The sequence below is a fragment of the Protobothrops mucrosquamatus genome, unplaced genomic scaffold (assembly GCF_001527695.2).
Source record: "Protobothrops mucrosquamatus isolate PMUCROS unplaced genomic scaffold, P.Mucros_1.0 scaffold4721, whole genome shotgun sequence".
NCBI lineage: Eukaryota > Metazoa > Chordata > Lepidosauria > Squamata > Viperidae > Protobothrops > Protobothrops mucrosquamatus.
This window is the reverse complement of record NW_015390613.1, coordinates 9,392-23,004: the sequence shown is the minus strand read 5'-3', so window position 1 is coordinate 23,004 and position 13,613 is coordinate 9,392. Positions and strand designations below refer to the sequence as shown.

The window sequence follows — 13,613 nt, the reverse complement described above, 5'->3', positions numbered from 1 at the left end:
GAGGGGCGACCACCATGAGGAGGACCCCCGACAGATCGCGGAAGGGCGGCAGCCCTTCTGTTTGATCCAAGGCAGCTCCTTTGGACTGACGAAGAAAAGATCGGCCATTAACATGGCCGATCACTAAGCCATACCAGCCAAAAGCCAAAAGCACTACCAAGCACAACGAAAGCACCACAGAGGAATTGGGTGAGACCTTACCTTTCTTGCATCCCAACTATCTTCCTGTAAAAGCCTTTGGAAATTTCTTCCCCCCTCTTAACTTGGTGGCTTCTGCCTACCCTGGGAATACAAAGCTTTTTTGGGGGGAAAGAACAACTAAACTAAACAACTAAATAATTGGACTTGCACTTTTTGGATATTTGGGGTCCCAAAAGGTTCCTATTTCTATGGGGATCTATTACCTTACCTATCTGCTAAGTTGAAAAAAAAGAATATTTTTTCTTAAACTGGATAAAAGCCTAACTTGAGTTTGGAAAAAGACTTTACATGCTACTGGGGATATCTTGTGGTGAAATTTGGTACAGCAAGTGAATTTCCTTTTGACTGGGAGACCTGTGAGACTAAGATTTGTCCTTGCCACTATCAAAAAAGATAAGAATTTGAAACAGCTGGGTGGTGAAAACAATTCTTTATAATGGAGGTGGATGTTTACTGACTTTTATCAAAAATAGCCTCCACTAAAGGACTATCTCTAAACAACATAGAAATGGAGGAATACTACCCACAACATAGCTACAAACCTATACTTGAAAAAAATCCTTGAGGCCACTGAGCTAATGAATACCAGACTGAAAGATAAAGGCACCATCTTAAAGCTACAAAATGCGGCCCAGATTTCAACTGATGAACTTACAATCCAAAATGCAACAGAAGAGGAAGAAATTAACATCAAAGTGGACTTTAAAGAATACCAGCTACAACCTACTGAGAACCTGATAACCAAACCTTGATCTTAACTAAAAAATCTGCAATTCAAACAGCAACAGAAACTAAAGAAAGCAATACTAAGATGGAAGGTGCTGAAGACCAACATGTACAGCACATTGGGAACCTAGACAACCCAGACAACCAAACAACAATTATAACATTGAACATGACTTTTTACTTAAACCAGCTGAAACCGGAAGAAGAAGAAGACCAGACTGAACTGACAACAAATATACTAAGCCAAATATGGCGATTTGAATTATTAGGCCAACAATCCAATGATTATGAAGGGACTGGCTCCCTTGAAAAATTGATCATTGGATGGTCTCCCTTGATTCAAAGACATGTGTAGAAATGAAGGGAGATCCACCTGAGGATTTATTTATTTTTTTTAACAAATTGTATTGGTTTTTTAACTTTTACAACAGAATGCTCAAGACATACCATGGTGGTTAGGTGATCAATCATCCAAAAACAAAATCATATAATAGCTCAAGTAAATACATTAAATGTTCCCTCTCAATTTCCCTCAAATAATATAACCTATTTAACATAATCCATTTCTACATTACATATCTATAAATCCTAATCCTGTTTTGAGCTTTATTAATTTATAATTACCATAGCCCAATTTAATCTTAGATAAATGTATTATCACTTCGGGTATCCCTTCTAAAATACTAATCCAGATATATTCTAATTCATAATCTCATAAATCATTGATTTTATCTCAGATCTCTCTTATTTCTTCAAATAGCATTTAAATCTCATTCAAATAATTATCATATCTAAAAAAAAGAACACACCTATTATTACACAAAACATCGTTTTGCTAACTTAACACACTCAATTAGTTGTTAAAGCAATCCAAATTTCTAAAAACCTCTTTCATATTCTTATTCTCATTCCATTACAAAATAATTTTCATACAAATAAACATACTATTCCAAAAAATACATTTTTACTCTGTTTAACATATATATTCTAAATAATCACAAATTTTCAACTCTAAATCTTAATCCTTAAATCAATCCATATTTCTCAAAACCTTTTTAATCCATTACATATAATTTTAAAGTTCTCTTTTTAGTCTTATTCTGGCTTTCTTTTTATGCCAAGCAGGTTTTCATAACAAAGCCTCTATTTCAGCAAATAGATCTCCCATTATTTCTTGTAATATCATTTGGGTCAGTAAAAGACCTCCCATCCTCTGTTTTTGATGCCTGGTTCCTGTCTGGTGGATAAAACACTCGATCATGTCCAATTTTATAATTAGTAGTTGATTATCAGAGTTGTCATAATTCTACAACAGTTGTAATTTCAAGTCCATTTCTGTTAGTTTTGCAATTGTAGATAGTTTAGTTACAATCATTTTTTGGTCATCCAAAGTCTCCATAGGTTGTATGTAAATTAATTGCTCTTCTGTTGCTTTTTGATCTGTAGAATGATCAAATAGAGTCTGAAGGTCAGTTTGTAAATTCACAGTATAATTTCTGTTTATTATTTCTGCAGTTCTCTCTCTTATTTGGGAACATATTTCCTCAGTAGCTTCATAAATTTTTTCCAGTATGAGTTTACAGTTGAGTTGTGAATATGGTTTCTCCATTTCAGTAGTAACACAAACAAGCAGTTGCAGTTTTAAATTTCTCCACAAGATGTCCTCAGTAAACTATGAAAGTCTCTTCCAGACATCAAGAATGAGATTAGCAAGTCAAAGAGCTATGGAGTCTCTGTTCCGGCTTCTCATAGAGTTGTGGTTTTTTTTTCAAACAATAAAGATTTATCCCTTTAAAAAAATAAGTCCAAGACATAGGAAGACAATATTCTCCAGCTTAGAAGATATAATAATAAAGTTTTATGATAAGGATTTTTCCAGGGCCCCCAAGTAACCAAAAATAAAAATAGTCAATAAGACGTTTTTTCCTTTATTATGGAAAGCTCTTTCCCCCAGATAAACAAAGGGAGCTCTTTCAAAGCAGGGAAGTAATTCCAAAAAGCTTTTAACAGGAGAGAAAGAGAGAGGGAAAGGTCTCACCAGGACATTCACGATGGTTTCTTAACACTTAGATGTTCTTTTGACTTTCAGTTGGAGCAGCTAAATAATCGGCCATGTTACTGGCCGATCTTTTCTCCGTCGGCCCTGAGGAGCTGCCTCGGATCATAGAAGGAGCTGCCTCCTCCCCCCGCAATCAACGAGAGTCTTCCTCATCGGTAGTCACCCCTCCAGGGTGACTTTTCGACCCGATTAAGAGTCTACCGGCAGAGGAAAAGCAGGTAACGAAGAGAGAGAGCCTCTTCATGTGCCTGCACCCACTGCAACCCAAACCGGAAGTCCGATCCACCTGAGGATTTAAAGGCACTGCTATGGAAGCCTGTTTGGCACAAAAAGAAAGCTAGAGTTACTTTAAAAATGGGATTTTTTATGTGACCTATAATGGAAGAGCTTAAAATCTCATTTAATAGGCTGAGATTTTAAAAGATGCTAACTGGTTTAATATTTAGGATTTAGACTTATAAGGGAAATAAAAAATAGTCACTAGAATAATAGTTTTGAATTATAATATAGAAGTTGGATTGAGATGATAAAGGTTATTTTATTAGTAAGTGATGCAGTACTAGGATGAGAAATAGAATATGTTTGTGAAATAAAGTAAGAATTTACTCGAGTAAATAATAAGTGTATTTTAGATATGAAAACTATTTTGTAATGAACTAAGGGAACTTTGGGCTACCCAAAATCTAAATACTATGGATATTAAGCTAACTGGAATACTGTAATTGAAATTAGGTAAAATTTAAAAACAGGACATGGAGGCGTATAAGTTAAAATATATTGATAAATGTCTTAACCAATTGAGTTATAACTAGCAATGTATTAATTTGAATGTGATATAATAACCAAGGGAAATAGAGAGGAAATTTTTGATGATGTAATCTGACATATGTATGAAAGAGCTTGTTATTGGATTATGGATTACCCAATCACCATGTTGCTTCCTTAATACTTGGACTTTTGTAAAATTGGAAAATTAATAAAACTTGTTTAAAAAAAAAAATTCTAGCAAGTGAAATAATGTTTACGACATGGCAGTGATGATGAACCTTTTGTGGTCATTGTGTCAAAAATTCACAAAAAGTCTAACTTGGCTCTGCTTTGCCAGTTAGGCCTTCTGCCCTAGCCCCTGGTGCCTTGTTAAGCTACTCATGACCAATTTTATGACCTCTTTTGAGATGGTTGTTAAGCTAAGTCATTGTTTTTAGTCCCTTGAAACTTCAAATGGTTGTTAAACAAATGGTTGTAAATCAAGAACTACCTGTAGTCCTCTCTTTCCAACCACTTTCCCTCCCACCTGGGAATGTTTCTATGTACATGGAGTACATGCTTAGAGCTTAGGATGCTTTTCCCAGGCCAGGTTTCCACCTTGCATTTATCAGAAAACAAAAATAGTTGATGGGTCTGGGTGATCATGGATGATGGACAGTGTTGCTATTTTCTCATTCCATCTGACGTTTATGAGCTCCGATCCAAGGTATGTAAGCGTTTAAATTGTTATCTTGATTTCAGGTAAGATAATTAAAGCTGCCGATTTTATTCCAATTTTGGAAATGTTATTAGCTTAGAATAGATCCTCAACTAAACCTAACTCTTATACATAGAAAGTACTGAAAGCTCATGTTATGTATGTGGGCAGTCAGTATGAAATTGGTGCCTTTTGATGGGTTGGCCATAGAGAGAGAATTGTTGAAAATCAAACCTGAAGGAAGAGGCAAAATTTGAAAAAAGAGGCAAAATATGAAACAAAGGAAAGGACTGAAGAGGTAAGGGAAGACTGGGAAAGATTTTGTCAAAACTTCATGGGGAAGATGAGAGCCTGAAAAAAAGCAGATAGATATTCAGTGAAAAAGAAGTAATGTCTTCAAGTCAATGTATGAATGTAATGGACAAGATAAAATGCAATTGAGACATATAATAATTTGGTGTAAACTGGATTATACCAGTATTTCTTTTGCTTAGCTCAGGACTTTAAATCATTTTGTTAACCATCCCTTACTTTTCCCCCACCCCATGTTATACATATTATTCACACAAATGGTAACAGTGTGATGGTAATTTAGATACAATCCCTTACTATTTGCACTTACCTCTTTTTTTCCCCAAAGCGGTCACAAAAGCATCTTCTGCTCTACCAGAGAATTCCTCTGGGAAGCTGTTCATTACTTCTTTCACAGTTTTGAATCCAGACAGCATTACTATAAAGTGAGGTCCAACCCACATGGTGTATATATTTCCATATCGTTTTACAGGCTGCCAAGTGAATCAAAGTTGAGAAATGTTATAATCAAATAAAACAGATTTATAAGGGGTCCTTGGTGCTTTCTGAGCTTGCTTATTTTCATTTCTTTCGTTTAATTACCCCAACTGGGTAACACCATCAGTGCTAGTAAGGAGTGCTGTTTGCTGTCGTTTATGTTCTGATGTCTTTCATATCTGGTTGGGTGGGGGCAGTCTTAGGGATTCTTTGGTGAGGCTGTTTACTAATGGCTCTGTGGCAGTTCCTTGATTGGGGTATTGCTTACTTGATTGTTGGTCTGAAGTTGACCTTGGAGTTAATCTATGCTGATCTGAGTGATAATTACTGGTGGAGAGGTGCTCCAGTCTCTTTCTCTTTTGGGCTGATTGATTGTCTCCCTTGCATAGTCTATAGATGTTGTTAATGTCTATATGGTCTATTGATTATGGGTCTATGTGTCTATTGAGCATTGATTATTTGTAGTTAATATGCCACTTACAGTCCTTCCTAAATCCTCAGTTCTAAGATTTTTCATCATATGCGATTATCTGTTCTTTAGAAATTTATTCCCCCCAACCCCAGATTCCTGCCAAAACCTTTTGCACTTGTATTTCGTTTATTTTCCTGGCATGTGCCTTTCTCTTTATTTCTGCTTGAAAACCACCATCTCCAATCTGTTTGCTCCATTCACCCTTGCCTTAGATCAGGCATGTCAAACTTGCGACGTCACGTGACGTCGCGTGACGTATTGGGACTTTTTCCCCATTGCTGGCAATGGGGTGGGCGTGGTTTCAGAGTGATGCATCCAGCCCGTGGGGTGACAGTTTGACATGCCTGCCTTAGATGAGAGATGGCTTTCTCACTGCCCAGTCCTCCTGTGATTGACAGATATGTGAGCCACAGCTTGTCTATGAGTCACATCTTTTGAACACTGCCGTTTGGATGCTCTTCAGAGGCTTTATCAACCTCTCTGCCTTCTGCTTTTTTCAGCCATCAGTTTTGCAACTGCAGTTATATTGACAGAACATTCTAGAGACTTAGGTTGCTGAATTAAACCCGAATTAAAATTGGCCACAATAACAGTACTATCCTTATGAATTATTCGGTAAGTTGTTAAAATAATTGATCAACTTTCCCATTTTTGGTTCTATTTTTATTTTATTCAAAAGAAAAGTTAAAACAAAAAACTCAAAAAATATTTTTAAAAAAGAAAAAATAGAAAACAAACAAGACATTTTTAAAAGTGCATTAAAAAAAGAAAAAACTAACACACATACACAATATTAGTTTTCCACCCCTTGAGAAACTGGCTCCCAGGGGCTTCCTGTTTTTGCATCTGCAGTGCATGGCCGTGCGAGAGCGGACCTCTGCTCCCCACGGCTAGTTTCTTCCTGCTTGGGGGACCCTAGATGGGTCCGAAGTTGCCCCGGAGAGGTGACTGTGAAGTAGGGGCGCCCCGTCAATCACAAAGCAATGGCAATCACTTCGTTTGATCCTGGGAAAGGCCTCCAAACCTGACAGGAGAAAGGCTAGCGTGAGATCAGCATCTAGCCCAAGCTGCTCGCAGCAGAAGTCCCAGAGCACAAACCTAAACATCGGTGAACAGCGTGCTTGGAATTGGTGAGAGTACTGATCTTCTTTCTTCTATCTACTATTTAAATCCTTGAAAAGATCCCCAAAGCAAGAAAACCTCCAGAAGTGAAGGGAGGGGACTATATCCCCATTCCCTTACAGACAGAAGTGGTGAATTAACATAAAAGGTTGAAAAGAGATATACTAAAATTTGATTTAAAATATTTCAGTCTGGACAAATCTAGGAACTAAAGAACTGTCAAGATTATAGCCTCAAAAAATTCTGATGGAATTATAAAAATATATAACAAAAATAACTTTTTGATTAAAAAAAACTGAAAAAAGAAATAACTGCTGACATCTAGTGGAGAATCATAGAACACTGACAATAAGGACTCAGAAATTGGCAGAATGCCCAGAAACAAAGAAAAAAGTTGTTCCTTTGAATTGCAAATAACCTTGAAGACAGCTGGATACAAAGGAAGGGCCAGCTATACAATCAAAAAGTGTTTGAAAGAGAAAAAAACACCTGGACTATTGCTTAAGCCTAAGAACTGTTTATGGGGGGGGGGGAAACAACCTTGGTTTTTTGGCTAATCTTTTAGAGGAGAATTTGCAGGAAGGATTTAAAGTGGCTTATTATACTGAATCTGTAATTTTGACTGACTGATAAATTGACTTTTGAATTAAAACTTTGATGAAAGATTATTTGAAGGGGGGAGACAACATGGATATCACATACATATCACAAAATGACAGGATGCCACATTCAATATGTTCTCCTGAAGGACTTAGCCTGGAAAATCAAGGGCCTCCAGAAACAATACTTCAAGGCAAGATAAATACTTTCCCAGAGGAAATATATGTAATGTTAGGACAAATACAAATGACAATAGATTCAAACCACGACAAAATTCGAAACAACTTCGAGGATTTAAATAAGCATACTCCACAATTAAAAAATACCCAGGAAATAACAGCAAAGGAACAACCAAATCAGACAGCAGATTACAAACTAGAAGCATATGATCAAGTTGATAAAATAACAAAGGAAAAGAATTACAATTTGACACAAACAGGAAAAAATCTACAAGGTTCTGGTACAACAAGAAAAATGGAATTATTAGGAGAACTATTAAAGTTTGGGGGACAGAAAGAATTTATCTTACTTACTTCATCTTTTGTATTTACCCAACAATATTTGTAAAAATATAGGAACTGTTGGGTAAGCAGATTACATCAACTTGGAAAATTACCTGGTAAAAGAAGAAGATCAGAGACAGATACAAGAGGTTTGACTCGCCTACCAGATGGACTATTACGTGAATAAACATTTGTTTGAATATGGCTAAAAGAACAGAGAATTTCGTACATAAAGGGGCCATATAACAAGAAGGATAATGAGATTTAAGTAATATAGTTTGTTTTATAATATATTAAATGTTAAAATAGTAAGTTGATGTAACTTTTATTAATATATAAGTAAAATATAAACTGATTAAAAAGGATGTTATATCTAGATACTATAAGACAGATAAAAAGTATAGTATTTTTATAATGCATGACATAAAGTATTGGGATGATGTACCTAAATGGGAAAATTTAGACAGTGAGATGACTAATTTGAAGAAATTATGACTGATAAGAATTGGATTGAATATAAGGGAATCTAAGCGAACAAAAATTATAAAAATAGGATGTATGCTGAACTAATGAGATGATGGTTATGAGAATAATATAAGCTGAAAAAAATGTTATATAGAGAGATTATTATTATTTGTATAAATATTTAAAAATGCCTATGCCTAATCATTTATATATTGAAAATATTAAGAATTATATTTTGGCTAAGGTTGAAGAAGGAAAATACAAATGGGAGAAGGAAAGATCAAAGAAATGTATTATTAATATATTAATTATGGAATTATCAAATTTAATCATTATTGATTGTTAATTAATTATTACTGTCCTTTTTTTCTTGTTAAAATATAATACCAAGACAACATGCTGTACATCAGGCACTGGAGATTGTTATAGTTAAAAACCAATAAAATATCTATAAAAAAGAGAGAGAGAGAGAGAAACTGGCTCCCAAATTTTTAAACTACTAAATCTATTTGCAAATTATTAATGTGTCATCTATATATTATATTAATGAAAAAGTAGTTAATAATAATAATAATAATAATAATAATAATAATAATAATAATAATAATAATAATAAAGGCAAGATTAAAGTTTCAAAACCCTCTGTTAAGAAACTGTTATTTTAATCAACTCGTAGAAAATCTACCATGGTCTTAAATATCCCAAATCATTCCACGAGTTAACAGTAATTCATCCTAGATTAAATATCAACATTTGTTTCTTAATACCACATCTTTTCAATATTTGTCTGGTTAAATATAATAAATTCAAACTCCAAAGTTGGTTATCTAACTAAAAAAGTCCAGATGAAATTGATTTCCAATTAAGTGTGATAAATCCATTCCCCAAATTGCCTTAAATCCTCCTAGGGAAAATCAATTTATCACTTCTCCACTCAGTTAGGTTTCTGCCATTGTAAAAGAATTCAGACTTGAACTTCTTGGAGTTGTGTGCAATCAACTCAAGTTACTGCTCAATCTGTACAGTCCATATTTCTTTCCAATGAGTCTGCTGCTTTCAAATCACATTCCTTTTCTGAATCTAATTTATCCACAGATGTATGCATCTGAATATTTTCCACAGCCATTATCATTTCATCAGACTTTTTCAAAAGGATTTCAACGAAGGATTGCATGTTATCAATTTTTTTATCAGATATCAGACAGATTGCTGGTCTGTAATCTGATATATTGTTGCTTTGTGTAATTTAGCAATGATACATGGAAAAAAAACAGGAAACACAAAATCCTGAAGCAAAGTGAAGAACTAGATAATGAAGCAGGGGAAATATTTTCTGGATATTTTGATCCAAAGTTTAAAAAAAAGCTCCAAATATTTTACAAAATTAATAAAATGAAAAAACCTTGTGGTGAGAGTCCAATATAGATCAAATGAAAGACATGGCTTTTTCAGCAAGCGGGACTGACCTAGGGTGAATTTTAAATAGGGACAATTTTAATGATTTTAATAAGACACAGCTATAAATATTTGGTTTTTAATTGGCTTTTATAGGGGAAACGTTTTGTGTTGTTTTAACATGCTGTGAGCCGCCCTGAGTCCCGTGGGGAGAAGGGCGGCATATAAGTTAATGGAAATAAATAAATAAAATTTCCACTGTCCAAGAACACACTATGTTTCCTTTCAAAAAAGTAAACCTTTTTCAAAACAACCACATAAATCAAAGGGAAAAAAAGAACTTCTAAAGTCCAGCAAGGGGTTAAAATAAATCAGCATTCAGCCAGCCAGTATACTTTTAAAGATAAAAGGCAAAATAAAACAAAAGATTTAAAAAGTTAAAACCCAGGCATGTTTAAGAAAACAAATTGCTGAAAGGAAGATGGATGACTGGTGACATTCTGACCGCTTCCACAGGGACCTGGAATTTTCACAACTCCACTTCTCAGGCTATCCAAAAGCTCTCATAAGTGCTCTCATTCAAATTCAGAGAGCAACACTGCCAGAGAACCAGCTTTGGCAGCAAAATCAGCAGATCGTTGGCAGAAAAATGAAAAACTCCTACCATTGAGTAGCCAACTTGAGGAGGAAATACTTCCTTGTAATATTATTACTCATGCAGATAGTGGAAATAGATGATAATGATAATAATGATAATGATGATGATGATGATGATGGTGATAATAATAATAATAATAATAATAATAATAATAATAATAATAATAATAATAATAATAATAATAATAATAATAATAATAATAAAGTGGCAGGCACCTTGGAGGTCATCTAGTCCAACCCCCTGTTCAGGCAGGAAACCCTATACCATTTCAGACAAATAGCTGTCCAATCTCTTCTTAAAAACTTCCAGTATTGGAGTACTCACAATTTGTGGAGGCAGATTATGAATAGATGTTAGTTTAGAACACAGATCCATAAAGCTTTTGAAAGCATTATAGAATTGCAGAATTAGAAGGGGCCATTAAGACTATCCAGTTCCACCTTTTGTCCACCACAGGAATATAGAATAAAGCATCTTCAACAGAAGAATGTCTAACTTCATTTGAGCAGAATGAAGGAGAAACCATCCTTCTCTCTGAAGAACTGGTTCCATTATCAAACAATTCTTGGTAAGACTGAAATATAATCTGCCCCTAAAAAACTTAAACCCATTATTTCAGATCCTGCACTGTGAAACGGTGGTGAGCAGGTCTCGGCTTGAATATTCTGGCATGATATGGAAAATAACTCCTCAAGAGTCATCACTATCATTTGATTAATTAAATTCCTCATCATGCAAGAATACTTTACTAGGTTAATATATTTTTCTACAGTTACGTTACAGAGAAAATAATTGAGAATGGTTTTATATATTATTTGTTAATTATTTAGAATGAAATACCTTACGAAAATAATCTTCACGAAACGAAATCCCGTAAGCCCACAAGGTCCCAACGAGAGGTAGAGCCAAAGGACCAGGAGGCAAATGTCTTTGGGACCAGAGTTGTCTCAGGAAGAAGAGAATCAGCAGAGCAAGTAGCAAAACAAACAAAAATGTTCCCATCACCATCATTGTCCTGCTGGGTTATTTTTTCTTTGGTTCTCACTAGTGGATCTGAAGATGGTTGTATCCTTTTGTCTGATGCTTTTTTTTCTCTTCCTGTTTTATATACTCCATTGATGTGAAACAAATAACAACTTGATGCTGATATTCTCCCTCATTTGGGCTGGAATTTTTCCAAGAAGATACTATCACATTAATCCAGGTTAATGAGGTTGCCTTTGATCACATGCCACACAAATAACAAAAGAAGGTTATTTTATTTTTTTTAAATGAAGGGTTGGGTAATCCATTTTGTCCCAAACATTATAGTATGCTGGAATTATTTTAAAAACATGGTGTACCTCATGCCTAAGGAATCTATCTGAATATAAGGGAGAATCTTGTTGCGCCAAAGAGATAATATCTAGTCCAGCATTAGGACATTACCATGAAAATAAAATTCACTCAATTTTATTTACAAATAAGAGACTGTCTTCATAAAGGCTTCATACAATTGAGGACCATCTCTGGTGCTGTGCAGCCTTTTGCAACTAAATTAAGTGTAATCATCATATTAATAAGGAGAGCTGTTGTAATAGATTCTGCAACATCTTTAATTGATTGAAAGTTGTCCTTAATCAAATTATGGGTAGAGAGCTATAGATGTTTAGAAATACCTATCTAAAAAAGATGCCTATCCTATTAGCACACTTGAATATGATCCATGCTAAAGTTTTAGCAGGGACAATTTACCCAATTCTGAAGTATCATTAAACCCAATAGAGACCACATGACTTGAGTAGGACCTAGCCATCTCCTTGAATCACCTTCTTGTTGTTAATTTACTTATTTATTCAGTGCATAAATTGTCTTATTCAAAGCCATGGTGGTTCAGTGTATTGAATACTACAGTATTGTAGGCTGACTTTGCCCATTGCCAGGAGTTCAATCCTGAGTGTTTCAAGATTGACTCAGCCTTCCATCCTTCCGAGATTGGTAAAATGAGAACCCAGATTGTTGGGGCAATTAATGTATTTACAATGGACATTGTTAACAACCCGTATTGCAGCAGAACCTCTGACTGAATTACCCCAGGGTTCTGAAGGAACAGGCAAATGTGATCTCAGAACCACTGAACTATATTTTTCAAAGATCTTGGAGCACTGGGGAACTACCAGAGGACTGGAAAAGAGCTGGTGTAGTTCCCATCTTCAAAAAAGGAAAAAAAATGGATCCAGGAAATTACAGACCTATCAGCCTGACCTAAATACCTGGGAAGATTCTGGAAAAGATAATCAAACAACGAATCAGTGAACACCTAGAGGCAAACAAAGTCATTACTAAAAGCCAACATGGGTTTGTCAAAAACAAATCATGCCAGACAAACCTTATTGCATTATTTGACCAAGTGACAAAATTAGTGGATCAGAGGAATGCTGTGGATATAATTTACTTGGACTTCAGTAAGGCATTTGATAAAGTAGATCACAACCTACTACTCGATAAGATAGAAAAAAGCGGGTTAGACAGCATCACCACCAGATGGATTCATAGCTGATTGACCGGCCGTACTCAGCGTGTTGTCCTCAATGGAACTGCATCTACATGGAGGGAAGTGTGTAGTGGGGTGCCCCAGGGCTCTGTTCTAGGCCCAGTGCAGATTTGCGGATGACACCAAGCTGGCAGGAATAGCCAACACTCCAGAAGACAGGCCTAAGATACAGGAGGATCTGGACAGACTTGAACACTGGGCGCTATCTAACAAAATGAAATTCAATGGTGAAAAAAGTAAGGTTCTACATTTAGGCAAGAAAAACCAAATGTACAGGTATAGTATAGGGGGTACCTTGCTCAATAGTAGTAACTGTGAGAGGGATTTCGGAGTCTTAGTGGACAATCACTTAAATATGAGCCAGCAGTGTGCTGCAGCTGCCAAAAAAGCCAACACAGTGCTAGGCTGCATTAACAGAGGGATATTATCAAGATCACGTGAAGTATTAATACCACTTTACAATGCCTTGGTAAGGCCACACTTGGAATACTGCATCCAGTTTTGGTCACCACGATGTAAAAAAGATGCTGAGACTCTAGAAAGAGTACAGAGAAGAGCAACAAAGATGATTAGGGGACTGGAGGCTAAAACATATAAGGAACGGTTGCTGGAATTGGGTATGTCT

General features: G+C 35.4%; 1 protein-coding gene across 1 annotated transcript in view; it reads right to left on the bottom strand.

Annotated features, from left to right (window-relative positions):
• The window catches only part of LOC107299243 (cytochrome P450 2J2-like), a 36,298-nt gene extending 24,835 nt beyond the window's left edge, over positions 1 to 11,463 (bottom strand). Inside the window, exons 1-2 of the mRNA XM_015828606.2 lie at positions 11,296 to 11,463; positions 5,074 to 5,236 (exon numbers count right to left, since the gene is read on the bottom strand). Coding sequence (XP_015684092.2) covers positions 5,074 to 5,236; positions 11,296 to 11,463 — 331 coding nt within the window. The remainder of the gene's footprint in view (positions 1 to 5,073; positions 5,237 to 11,295) is intronic.
• Positions 11,464 to 13,613: the final 2,150 nt, after the last annotated feature.